The 12888-nt window shown below is 55.0% G+C and overlaps 1 protein-coding gene across 2 annotated transcripts; it reads right to left on the bottom strand.

The window, feature by feature from the left end:
* Positions 1 to 5558: 5558 nt before the first annotated feature.
* LOC133347912 (ankyrin repeat domain-containing protein SOWAHA-like) lies at positions 5559 to 12881 on the bottom strand. Of its 2 annotated transcripts, none has more exons than XM_061560651.1 (6): positions 11973 to 12881; positions 11243 to 11323; positions 10519 to 10662; positions 9588 to 9811; positions 9090 to 9187; positions 5559 to 8470 (listed from the first exon to the last, which is right to left on the bottom strand). In XM_061560651.1, the coding sequence occupies exons 1-6, from the start codon at positions 12879 to 12881 to the stop codon at positions 8274 to 8276; spliced, it is 1653 nt and encodes a 550-aa protein (XP_061416635.1). In that variant the 3' UTR covers positions 5559 to 8273. The 2 variants fall into 2 exon arrangements, with proteins under 2 accessions (XP_061416635.1, XP_061416634.1); XM_061560650.1 differs by having other exon boundaries at positions 5560 to 8470; positions 11243 to 11326.
* Positions 12882 to 12888: the final 7 nt, after the last annotated feature.

The raw sequence follows: 12888 nt of genomic DNA, 5'->3' as shown, positions 1-12888 counted from the left end.
GAGGAGCAACGAGGCCCGCGCACCGCCCCTCCCCCCACCTCGCCAGAGCCCCGCCCCCCCGCGCCAAGGCCACGCCCCTCCCCCACCTCGCCAGAGCCCCGCCCCCCGCGCCAGGCCCCGCCCACTATTCTCTAGAGCCACGCCCCCTATTCTCTAGAGCCACGCCCCTCCGCGCCAAGGCCCCGCCCCCTATTCTCTAGAGCCCCGCCCCCCCGCGACAAGCCCCGCCCCTTATTCTCTAGAGCCGCGCCCCCTATGCTCTAGAGCCCCGCCCCCGCGCCAAGCCCCGCCCCCTATTCTCTAGAGCCACACCCCCTTCCGCCCCTAACCCCGCCCCTCTCAGACCCGAGCCCCGCCCACATATACATCACACCCGCCCCTCTTCTAGCCCCGCCTCTTCGTGAACGTGTTGATTTTTCTTTTTTAAAAAGGGCCATCGGCCGAAACGTCGACGATTATGCACTTTCCTGTGTTGGAGCTATTGACGATTGGAGAGGCATTTTCATCGGGATTATGGAGCGCCGATGGCGCAGTGGGTAGCGCGCGACGCTTTGCAGCTGGACACGCGAAGCTGCTTTCCGCAGAGACCACGGCTGCCATCAGCGGCGACTCGCGAGCCGGAGTTCCCAACCTGGTTCTCATCTTGCGCGTGACTGCAGGACTGTGTAGTATGTTCAGGAGGTAAATGCTAAACATGTCGCGAGGTCTACTGGCCACGAGAGGGCTTCAGCCTTTTAGAGTTCGTGTAGTTGTCTTGTTTTTTCCCTTCCTGCTCCGATGAAGGAGCGCAGACGACTTGGCTCAACTCCCAAGCTCCGGAGTTCGCGTTGCATTGTCCGCAATCGCACGACAACTGCGGTTATTGTGGCTTTAACGAGATGCTCGCATCGGCCTGGTGACGTTCTGATGCTGTCGACGGCGACACCGGCGTGGTGAAGTATGGTCAAACAACCCTCACAACCGACAGGGCGTGTAGGCCATCATCCAGCAGTGGAATAACAAAGGCATAAGCATTGTACTGTATAGCGAAACGACAGTACTGGACTGTACTTCAACGAGCAATTGCCGCTCCGCTCGCACGCCACTCAAATGTCTAAGCCCCTCCCCCTTCCGCAAACTCCGCCCACACACTCAGCCCCTCCCACTCCCCCACGATCACCCCCACCCCACCGCCACAGATTATGATTCCTTTTGTGTTCTGGTAGAGAATGGAAAGCCCCGGGGCCCTGGGAGCCCAACTCCTTTAAACACCGCAGCGTCTCGCACTCTCCATAGCCCCCTTCCACATCCCGTGTCCACATCCACTCGCCCCCCCCTCGCCCCCCCCTCGCTCCCCACACAACCCCCTCGCCCCCCCCTCGCTCCCCACACAACCCCCTCGCCCCCCCCCCTCGCTCCCCACACAACCCCCTCGCCCCCCCCCTCGCTCCCCACACAACCCCTCGCCCCCCCCCCTCGCCCCCCCCCCTCGCTCCCCACACAACCCCCTCGCCCCCCCCCCTCGCTCCCCCCCTCGCTCCCCACACAACCCCCTCGCCCCCCCCCTCGCTCCCCACACAACCCCTCGCCCCCCCCCCCTCGCTCCCCACACAACCCCCTCGCCCCCCCCCCCTCGCTCCCCCCCTCGCTCCCCACACAACCCCTCGCCCCCCCCTCGCTCCCCACACAACCCCCTCGCTCCCCACACAACCCCTCGCCCCCCCCCTCGCTCCCCCCCTCGCTCCCCACACAACCCCCTCGCCCCCCCCCTCGCTCCCCACACAACCCCTCGCCCCCCCCCCTCGCTCCCCACACAACCCCCTCGCCCCCCCCCCTCGCTCCCCCCCTCGCTCCCCACACAACCCCTCGCCCCCCCCTCGCTCCCCACACAACCCCCTCGCTCCCCACACAACCCCTCGCCCCCCCCCCTCGCTCCCCACACAACCCCCTCGCCCCCCCCTCGCTCCCCACACAACCCCCTCGCCCCCCCCCTCGCTCCCCACACAACCCCTCGCCCCCCCCCCCCTCGCTCCCCCCCCTCGCTCCCCACACAACCCCTCGCCCCCCCCCTCGCTCCCCACACAACCCCCTCGCTCCCCACACAACCCCCTCGCCCCCCCCTCGCTCCCCACACAACCCCCTCGCCCCCCCCCTCGCTCCCCACACAACCCCCTCGCCCCCCCCCTCGCTCCCCACACAACCCCTCGCCCCCCCCCCTCGCCCCCCCCCCCCTCGCTCCCCCCCCTCGCTCCCCACACAACCCCCTCGCCCCCCCCCCTCGCTCCCCACCCAACCCCCTCGCTCCCCCCCTCGCTCCCCACACAACCCCCTCGCCCCCCCCCCCCCTCGCTCCCCACACAACCCCCTCGCCCCCCCCCTCGCTCCCCACACAACCCCTCGCCCCCCCCCTCGCTCCCCACACAACCCCCTCGCCCCACCCCCCCTCGCTCCCCACACAACCCCCTCGCCCCCCCCTCGCTCCCCACACAACCCCCTCGCCCCCCCCCTCGCTCCCCACACAACCCCCTCGCCCCCCCCCCTCGCTCCCCACACAACCCCCTCGCCCCCCCCCCTCGCTCCCCACACAACCCCTCGCCCCCCCCTCGCTCCCCACTCAACCCCCTCGCCCCCCCTCGCTCCCCACTCAACCCCCTCGCCCCCCCTCGCTCCCCACACAACCCCCTCGCTCCCAGGGGCGGCAAGGGCCCCCCTCGTCGTCCCACGCCTGGGCCCCCAGTGTAGTTGCCCCCCATTGTAGTTGCCCCCCAGTGTAGTTGCCCCCAGTGTAGTTGCCCCCCATTGTAGTTGCCCCCAGTGTAGTTGCCCCCCCAGTGTAGTTGCCCTCCATTGTAGTTGCCCCCAGTGTAGTTGCCCCCCCATTGTAGTTGCCCCCCATTGTAGTTGCCCCCCAGTGTAGTTGCCCCCAGTGTAGTTGCCCCCCATTGTAGTTGCCCCCCCATTGTAGTTGCCCCCAGTGTAGTTGCCCCCCCAGTGTAGTTGCCCCCCATTGTAGTTGCCCCCAGTGTAGTTGCCCCCCCAGTGTAGTTGCCCCCCATTGTAGTTGCCCCCAGTGTAGTTGCCCCCCCAGTGTAGTTGCCCCCCATTGTAGTTGCCCCCCAGTGTAGTTGCCCCCCAGTGTAGTTGCCCCCCAGTGTAGTTGCCCCCCATTGTAGTTGCCCCCCAGTGTAGTTGCCCCCCATTGTAGTTGCCCCCCAGTGTAGTTGCCCCCAGTGTAGTTGCCCCCCAGTGTAGTTGCCCCCAGTGTAGTTGCCCCCCCCAGTGTAGTTGCCCCCAGTGTAGTTGCCCCCCATTGTAGTTGCCCCCAGTGTAGTTGCCCCCCCCCAGTGTAGTTGCCCCCAGTGTAGTTGCCCCCCATTGTAGTTGCCCCCAGTGTTGTTGCCCCCCATTGTAGTTGCCCCCAGTGTAGTTGCCCCCCCAGTGTAGTTGCCCTCCATTGTAGTTGCCCTCCATTGTAGTTGCCCCCCCAGTGTAGTTGCCCCCCCAGTGTAGTTGCCCCCCCAGTGTAGTTGCCCTCCATTGTAGTTGCCCCCCAGTGTAGTTGCCCCCATTGTAGTTGCCCCCCATTGTAGTTGCCCCCAGTGTTGTTGCCCCCCAGTGTAGTTGCCCTCCATTGTAGTTGCCCCCCATTGTAGTTGCCCCCATTGTAGTTGCCCCCCATTGTAGTTGCCCCCAGTGTTGTTGCCCCCCATTGTAGTTGCCCTCCATTGTAGTTGCCCCCCAGTGTAGTTGCCCCCATTGTAGTTGCCCCCCATTGTAGTTGCCCCCAGTGTTGTTGCCCCCCATTGTAGTTGCCCCCAGTGTAGTTGCCCCCCCAGTGTAGTTGCCCTCCATTGTAGTTGCCCTCCATTGTAGTTGCCCCCCAGTGTAGTTGCCCCCCCAGTGTAGTTGCCCCCCCAGTGTAGTTGCCCCCCCAGTGTAGTTGCCCCCCAGTGTAGTTGCACCACCCCCACCACCGCTCGAGGTCAGATCTCTCTGTGAGGACACTTCACACACAACCACGCAAGTTCAGTCTCACTCCATCCCATTATATAACCTCTCCGGACTCCTAATCCAATTCATCCCCACACATCGCTCTGGTTATTGCACCCGAGTCTCTCTCTCCATGCACGATTCACACCTCTCCTAGTCCAGGATGTCCCGACACTCCAACCCCGTCTCTCCCTCTCACTTCACGGGATGTTCCACAGAGCCTGCGTCTCTCCGTCTGCCCCATCTCCACAGCCCCTCGCTAAATCCAGACTCCCCATCTCCATCCGCTTCACACGCGCAGACAAAGATGCCCCGTGTAGCCGATTCAGACTTTTGGGGCAAGTGCTGTTAGCGAGCATCTATGAAGGTCGGCACGGCACACGAAGGGGGGTGAATGTGGCCAGCGCCACGCCGTCTTAAGTCTTCCCATCGATGATGGTTACACACTGCGCTCGTTTACGTTCGAGTCGACCTAGGCGAAGTCCAGAACCGGTTCAGTTAATCACCACTGATGTTACTCGTGGCTGGGTATCGATTCGAACTCGGGCCTTCGTGTTTGTGATGGCGCAGAGCGCTCACCACTGCGCCACAACTCCACCAAAACAAAAGACAAACAAACACCACCACGCACCACGTACACCACAAACCACGCACGTCCCCAACCCTCCCCCCTCCTCCTCAGTGTCCCGGGGAATGTGGCTGGACGAGATGGTTGGGCCGCACCCACGGCACACCCCACTCGCTCACACATGCAGGAACAACACAGGAGTGAGACACACACCAGAGAGACACGCAGAGACACACACACACCAGAGAGACACACACCAGAGAGACACACGCAGAGACACACAAGAGACACACAAGAGAGACACACACACCAGAGAGACACGCAGAGACACACACACCAGAGAGACACGCAGAGACACACACACCAGAGACACACACACACAAGAGAGACACACGCAGGAACAACACAGGAGTGAGACACACACAAGAGACACACGCAGAGACACACACACCAGAGAGAGACACACAAGAGAGACACGCAGGAACAACACAGGAGTGAGACACACACAAGAGACACACGCAGAGACACACACACCAGAGAGACACACGCAGGAACAACACAGGAGTGATACACACAGACACACACACACAAGAGACACACGGAGACACACACACAAGAGACACACGCAGGAACACACACACAGGAACACACACACAAGACACACACACAGGCCGCCCCGTGTACCCGAGACGTTGTGACCGCATATGCGGTGTCGGCACCCACCCACTCGCACGATGGACTTCGTCACCAGAGTTCCATTCCCGGCCACGGACATTGGTGGGAAGTTATGTCAGAGGCTGTCCACGAGTCCCTATTTGTTTACTTGTTGTACTGTACTGGTGTAAATAATACGCAAATGGGCCTGGTTCACATCCGTCCCTCCGCATAAACCAAAGTTTTTACAGATCAAATCAGGCACAAGTCCTTTTGGAAGTGCATAACTTAAGCAGCGTTGGTTAAACGCAATGGAACTCCGAAGAGGATGCATGGTTGATGGGATGTGTAACACACGCTTGTATTTTATGTGCAGGAACATGGGAAGGAGGCTTATTCTCTATTTATTGTTTCTGTACTTACATTCTCCACAATGACGCAAATTATTTAATGCTGTTAAGTATTGCGTTTGCCATCTTGATGAGTCGTTACTTGCAAATAAGACTATCAGCCCTTCATGCAGCAGCGGACTGATAAGATTTGTACATTACAATTGTAATTCAAGACTCAAGACAACAAATTTAAGTTAAAATAGACCCTCACAATGCGTGAAAACCTAAGAAAAATCTATCATCACGCAGTTTTAAGGCAGTCATCTCCGTGTATAACAAAGCACTGCATTCCCCATGCATCGTAACAAGTCACTTAAAAAAGAAAACAAGCCTGTGACTGTATAACTCTAAATTTATTCGTATATCTTCTTGGTTCTTTCGGTAAAGTCATGTAGAAGGGAAGTAATAAAATAATATTTTTATTATTTTATTACTTCCCTTCTACGTGACTTTACCGAAAGAACCAAGAAGATGAATCCCTGCAGTCACGAAAGCTTTAAATCGAAATTTATTCGTATATGGCACCAAACGTGTGCTCCCAAGTCGTGTTGGTATTTGCGAGTTTGTGGAAAGTGAACATTGTACTGCACATGATAAATACATATTTCTCGTCACTTCACTGCACACATTGTTTCGCAATTCCCCACCATCCATCTCCGCACAATAGCGGGCTCCACTGTCTGACACGTCCTTCCATCAACTTCCCACTTTCCTCCCACTGTGTAAACCCAGAACTATCCAATCAAGACGAGCATTCTTCTCCATCAAGATGTATCTCGTTCCTAAATGCGAGCACTTACACAGTTGTCAAAGGACATGTGCCGGTATGAAACCTATTCGTCCTGCAGCCCATGGTCACTGCTGTTTCCTCTCTATGGAATCAACGTGGCATAGGAAAAGGAACCATTCTGAAAAGTGTCGGTACACAAGTTTGGTCTTGTGACAAGTGCCGGCATGGCGTAACGGCGTATATCCTCATATTTGCACCACTGTACTTACGGCATCTTTACATCTGCGTAGTTTTTTTTACATTCTACGTTCAATACGAATCTTATTTAAAAATCTACAGCATTTAAAACGTGCAGAGGTACCGTGGTATTTTGATGCCGCATCATCGAGGTGCACTTGAATTGTTCGTCTGACATGTCTTACCAAGGCACAGAGTGAAAGCTTTATTGACAGGATATTTACAAGACGACCATGACCCAAGTAGTGCCAAGCAGAACCAAGCCAATGTTAATTTTACCGCAGTCCCTAAACCAAGTGCACCCATCAGGCAAGTAATAATAGTGGCAGAGGTGGGACAAAGTCATTGTTATGCAAGTCCAAGTCGAGTCTGAAGTCATCAAATTCATGACTCGAGTCTGACTCGAGTCCAAGTCACATGACTCGAGTCCACACCTCTGAATAGTGGTAATAATAGAAACAGCATATTTTTCCACTGGCCTAAATGATGAGCAATGTCCCAGTACATGCGACTGCACCACCTCCAATTAGCACGATTGGCTACGTATGGTGCGAAGGAAGTTCCACTTCCACACATACCCTGGCCTGGGCACTGCAGCACGATGCCTGCTATTTGATTTACAAACCCACCTCGAAATTAGTGGAGCAAAACAAGTTATTTACCAACTTCACAGGAAAGTTAAATCCTTTGGAAAATCAAATAAAAAAACATCTGAGCAGTAACATATTTCTTGTCACAAACATGTTTTTCCTTTCAATTGAATTCGTAACACAAGCAAAGCTCATGTACACACATCTCTTATTTTCTAAATGAATATTGTTAGGCATACAATAACCAGTTATCATTTTGAGACTAATTTTCTAATTTTGGAACACTGCTACTACACTGGCACACAATTGCCCACACGCTCAATCAATGACTGCAGTGTCTTATTGCTTTACAGAAGCCACGCTGTGGTAATTCCTTGCCGTATTAATGGGAAGACAAGGGATCGCATCACTGATCCAGTGTAATTAGCTTTACGATGGGCGTGCTGACGACTTCATCAGCTACTTATTTTCAGTACCATTGGCATAACGCTCGCGATAAACACTCAAGTGCAGTCTGCATCGCCAACACTGCCCCAGGTGGCACACGCACTTTACGCAAGGCATCACAAAGTCCATTACTGCAACTGTATGTTTCAGTTCTCTGCATTGCTCTGCAATTATAAACCGCATTCAATATCAAGCCAGAAGGGCCCAGGTTCAGCAGCATATAAATGACGTTCTGCATACCTGGGAGCAATACAACAAAAAACCAGGACAGTATTTGACAAAATCACGCGGAACACACCCACCCTCGTCAGATCTCACAAGCTAAGCAATATTAAGCCTGGATAGTGCTTGGATAGGCGACCATCAAGCATAATAGAGGTCATAGGTTGTGGAGCACCAGAAGGCAGTGCAGAAAAATCCACTGTTGTCCTGTACTGTAACACTATACTCACGCATCCATGCTCCCAGCCATCAGCAACCCCACACTGACCAGCGTGTTGGAAGTATGGTCAAATAACCTCCATGACCCCAGGGCTCGATGGTTATATTTACAGTACATTACCCAACCATAAATTAATAAAGAATCAAGCATCTAACCACATTCTGCATGAACCATTGAAGGAAACGTGGTTTTTTATACAGCCCGAGGGTTTCCTGGAAACGCATGCAGACGCACATTAGTGTGCTCACGACAGGTAGGATGATTTTGGCCGCCCCGGTTTCACAAAGTGGCCATCTTCAGAGCCGTGTCCAAACATGACGGACATGACGCTCTTGCGGCTCATAGACTGTGAGGAGGCCAGGCTGACCCCGGTTTTCTTTGCCGCGCGAAGAGGGCCGGGCGATGGTGCGGCAACGGGGCGAGCAAGGCCCGGGCGGTAGTCTGTACGGCGGATTCCACAACAGTGGCACGCAGGATCGCAGCACATGCAGCACAGGCACAAAATAGAACGACAGCAGCGACATGTTCACGACACGCTGTAACTGGGCATCATTGGACAAGCTTGCTGTTCTTGTTGCGTCTGTGAGGTCGCGCGAGGTTCAAACGAAACCAAGACTGGCCGTTCACTCCGCCAAGCCGAGGACTGCTCTTTTTTCACAGTGCAATAGTCGGCATCGGCTTCTGTTATCGGCGTCGTATATGTCAAACAGTCGAGTGGCTCGGCGCTCCACACACGCTAGATATATATATGTACCCAGAAAGGGTTATGGAACTTTTTAGCCTAGTCGAGTGTTGCTGACAGCTCGAATAGGATTTTTAAAAACTTATTATCAAGGAGGATCAAGCCTTGACAGTAGGTGAGGCCGACCATCAAGGCATAGCCTGCACCTCGCCTAGTTTGCCGACTGGGTCGGCTCACGTTACGTGGGCCGTCATTGTCAGGCATTGTTACTTTTTTAGCATGACCTACGATGCCAGACAGACGTTTTTCATGGCCATTCTAAATATATGGTATTAAGAAAATGTGGTGGTGGTAGCAATGGTGCAGGGGGAGGCGTACCCAGCAAGGTAATGATGTCAGCTGACGAGGACGACGCTGGGAGGTACTGTCCCGGTCGCCGGCCGGCAGCATCTCGTGCTCCCACAAACGCCCCAAATCTGGCACAGAATCCTCCGTCACTTATCTCACCATACATCATCCAACTCTCATCGCCACATCTCTTAATTAGGTATCTTGAGCATAATCTATTTAAATTAATCGATTAATCATGTGCTTAATCATCAAGCAAAAAGAACATCATTCACAATTCACCTCTCCCGTCAACATTACCCACTCCGCATTTTCATATTACCCTCGCAAGCCTGCCCTACGAATGTCAGCCCCTCCACACCTTCATGTGGGTTATTTGATGGTGATGACGCCGCTGCGTCGGCAGCAGCGCACACAGAACACAAAAACCACTCGACACATTCGTCAATAACACCACGGCCTTAAAGGTGAAAACAACATTCAAAGAGACAACATTTCATCACAGCCACCTACTCGTGGCAGCCTCACCTGTTCACCAGCAGCCTCATGACCTCCTTGTGGCCACACATGGCCGCCACGTGTAGGGGCGTGTGGCCCACGCGCGACCGCGGCTCCTCCACCCCAGGGCCTGTGGCACCCAGCGCGTGTGGTGGACGCGTTTTGTTCAGTTGCTGGTAGAGCACGATGAGAGCGTTGGTGTCTCCGTGCTTCGCCGCCCAGTGCAGGGCCGTGAAGCCCGACACCAAGTCCTTCTGTCGACACGCACAGATGGGACACACGCATGCACAAACCAGGGAGGGAATTGTCAGCGAAAGAGATAATGATTTTACAAGCTAACATCTATTCTTACACGTCAAATTGTGCGTGGGAGAAATATTTCTTTTCGATGGCGCACGTATTTGGCTTTTGTGACTAAAGGCATTAAAATGTAAAATTATGCACCGTCATATTATAAAACGGGGGCGTGGCGATTACGCAGTGGCCAGAGTTCGCTTCTCGGTAAAAAGCCGTTCAGATCATCGGAACCAGTTTTGAGCCTCAGCTGGGTTGACTCAGCCTTAAACGCGTGCATAGCACGGTGTGTAGACATGAACACCAGGGAGGCGAAAAGCGGCTGGGCAGGGCCCTGTGCTGACTTTAACAGAACTTGCCTCAAAATCTGTATGGCTACATACATGTCGTATGTGTATGTATGTGCATGTGAGCACCAGTTATATATGTGAGTATTAAAAATCAGCCTCCCCGAGATCGACTCGGCCTTAAAAACTAGTACTTGGTGTGGTGAGTAAACATCAGCGCTGGGGAGACAAAGGTGGCCGGGTATGGTGCTCGTCAAACACCCCCTCGAGTGTAGTTCTGGCCTTCATAGGTGCTTGGGAATGGCACTTGCCCCAACAACCTATTACGAGGGTATAAGGGGGATCGTTGTTTGTGTTTGTGCGTATGAACAACAACATACCGTGAGCAGCAGGTCAGGGTTGGTTTTCATGACCCGGAAGAGAGAGCGGAAGTCGCCCCGGACTGCAGAAAGCATCCAGACACGTTGGACTCTGCTCAAGGTCTCTGGTTGTAGGCGGTCTCTAGAACGTTCCCGCACACGTGTCTGGCAAGAGACAAAGATCCCCCGTATAGCCTTAACAGACTGTTGGGGAAAGTGCTGTTAGCGGGCACCTACGATGGCCGGCATGGCACACGAGGTAGGTGACAGCACCACGCCGGGCTGCCCTTGTCTCCCTCGTAGCGATGTTTACAGATCGTACCAGGTACTCATTTGAGCCTGAGTCGACCTAGGGGAGGCCCAGGACCGGTTCAGGTAATCGTCACTGGTGTTAGCCATAAGTGGACATCGAACTGGGTTCGCAGGGTTCGTAGCGCAACGAGTTACCGCTGCGCCACTGCTCCCCACATGCGTCTGTATACACGCATGGACACGCGCATGTTCAAGCTCTCACACCCACATAACACAGGCAAATACATCCCTTGGAGGCACACGCACACATCCAAACACAACAACCTGACACACACGGACACCGCGCCCCACACACGGAGCCAAATATTCTGGTACTTTAAACATATTAATTCTTGAGTCATGCAAGAACCATCTATAAATAATTTGCGATGGGTTTTGACGCTGCCCCAGCATACAACGCGATCACTGGTCAATGCGGCCGAGGCAGCGGCACCTCTCTCGCCGGTCCCCCGCGCTCGATCCCCGCCGGCGCCGTGTCCAGGTGAACCGGCACCACCTTCTTCACCTTGTCCTGCTGCTGCACACGACAGAAATATAATCTTTAGTCATCCTGGAGGAATCCGATGAGCTACGAAGCTCGATTTTCACAGATGTCCAGTACCGCGCGACAACAAGGAACCTGGCAAAGATTCCTTATCGTCTAATACTGTGGGTGAAGATGTCCCGATGTCTGCATGAACAAAAATGCAACAAACCTCCACATCGATGTCCATCAGCCATATTTGGTTCAATGTGCGCACCAACGGTTGTGTATAATTAGTACGTAAAACACGCGGGGCTTTTGTCTTGCGCTGTAGAGGGTAGTGTCGCCAAATCAAATGTTGTAATATACTATGCTTCCAACCTTCATCAATTCACATTGACCAGCGTGAAGTACGGCCAACCCCCACATCCTGCACGGTGTGGGAAGGCCCTCACCCAGCAGTGGATTGACAAATGGCTGTACACGTACATAAACAAGCACACACACAAACCAGCACAAGTATGCTTGTGTTTGGGCAGATGTCAATGATGTGTGGACACACACACCTCCCGCACCTTCGATCAGCACGGTTGGCTACGAAGTTCAACATACGCACAGGCCAATACTGGACTTGTGCGTTTTGTGTATACACCCAACGCCTATGACAAGGTTATGTCTTGTCTGTGCAAGCGTAGGGTACCTTTGGCTCCACCAGCTGCTGCTGCTGCTGCTGCTTGCGGAGATTGTTGCGGGAGGTGCTGTGCGTCAGGAGCTCGTTGATCCTGCTGACCTCCTGCGGAACGCATACACCCCAGTCGACGGGCACCACGGGCTTCTTCCACATGCGCGAGCCCTGTCGGCTCAGGTGGCTCTGCCCACCTCCCCCCGTCTGCGCCGTCAGCAGGCCCTTGGCCACGCGTCGGACGTTAGAGGCGAAAGCCTCGTCGGCGCTTCCGTAGGAGGGGTCGTCGTCATTGTTGTCCTGTGAGCCTGGCGCGGCAGAGGATGACGACGAGGAAGGAGCCAAGGAGTGCTCCCCCAGCGGCTGTGCCGACTGCTGCTGCTGTTGTTGTTGTTTCCACGCCGCGCGGGTGACCTGCGCCCGAGTCCGCAATGGAGAGTGGACGATTTCAGCTGCGACGCGACGCAGGTTGTCCGCCAAAGCATTGTCATCCTCAGAGTCGTAGTGGCCTTGTTGCCGTTCAATTAAAGTCTGGTCATCGCCACTCAGCTGTTCAGAAGTTACCGGCAGTGCCGTTAACAGCACTGGTGATGGGGCCCGCGGCTCCGTGGGGACCGTCTCCATGGTTTTGGCAAACAGAGGAGGAATGTTATCCACATCTGATTGTGTAGAGCGGCGAGGATGAGGTTTGTCCAGGATGGCTCCATCGTCACAGCTGACGAGCGTAGACACGTGCCCTGGGTGTACTTCGTCTCTGTCCGGTAACAAATTTGGCACGAACATGTCTTGTCCTTCCAGACTGGATTCAGAGTCTTCCAGTGGTGGGTAGGTCCAGACTTTTGGGCGTGTGTCTGTGTAGCCCAGATCTGGACGTTTATGAAACTCATCTTGATGCCTTTCCATGTGGTGACTCTGAATATCTCCCATTGCTTTG

This window comes from Lethenteron reissneri, chromosome 26, assembly GCF_015708825.2.
Source record: "Lethenteron reissneri isolate LAM-NWPU_2019-01 chromosome 26, ASM1570882v1, whole genome shotgun sequence".
NCBI classification, from domain to species: Eukaryota; Metazoa; Chordata; class Hyperoartia; order Petromyzontiformes; family Petromyzontidae; genus Lethenteron; species Lethenteron reissneri.
The sequence above is the reverse complement of the archived record's forward strand: the minus strand, read 5'-3'. Positions and strand labels throughout refer to the sequence as shown.

What these genes read in the sequence shown, in the direction of transcription:
- LOC133347912 (XM_061560650.1), bottom strand. Translation starts at nt 12,881, where the DNA reads ATGGGAGATATTCAGAGTCACCACATGGAAAGGCATCAAGATGAGTTT. An exon ending in ACCCTGACCTGCTGCTCACG is followed by an intron (nt 9,812 to 10,518) that starts GTATGTTGTTGT and finishes GCGTGTCGACAG; the next exon opens with AAGGACTTGGTGTCGGGCTT. An exon ending in TGACATCATTACCTTGCTGG is followed by an intron (nt 8,471 to 9,089) that starts GTACGCCTCCCC and finishes TCCGCCGTACAG; the next exon opens with ACTACCGCCCGGGCCTTGCT.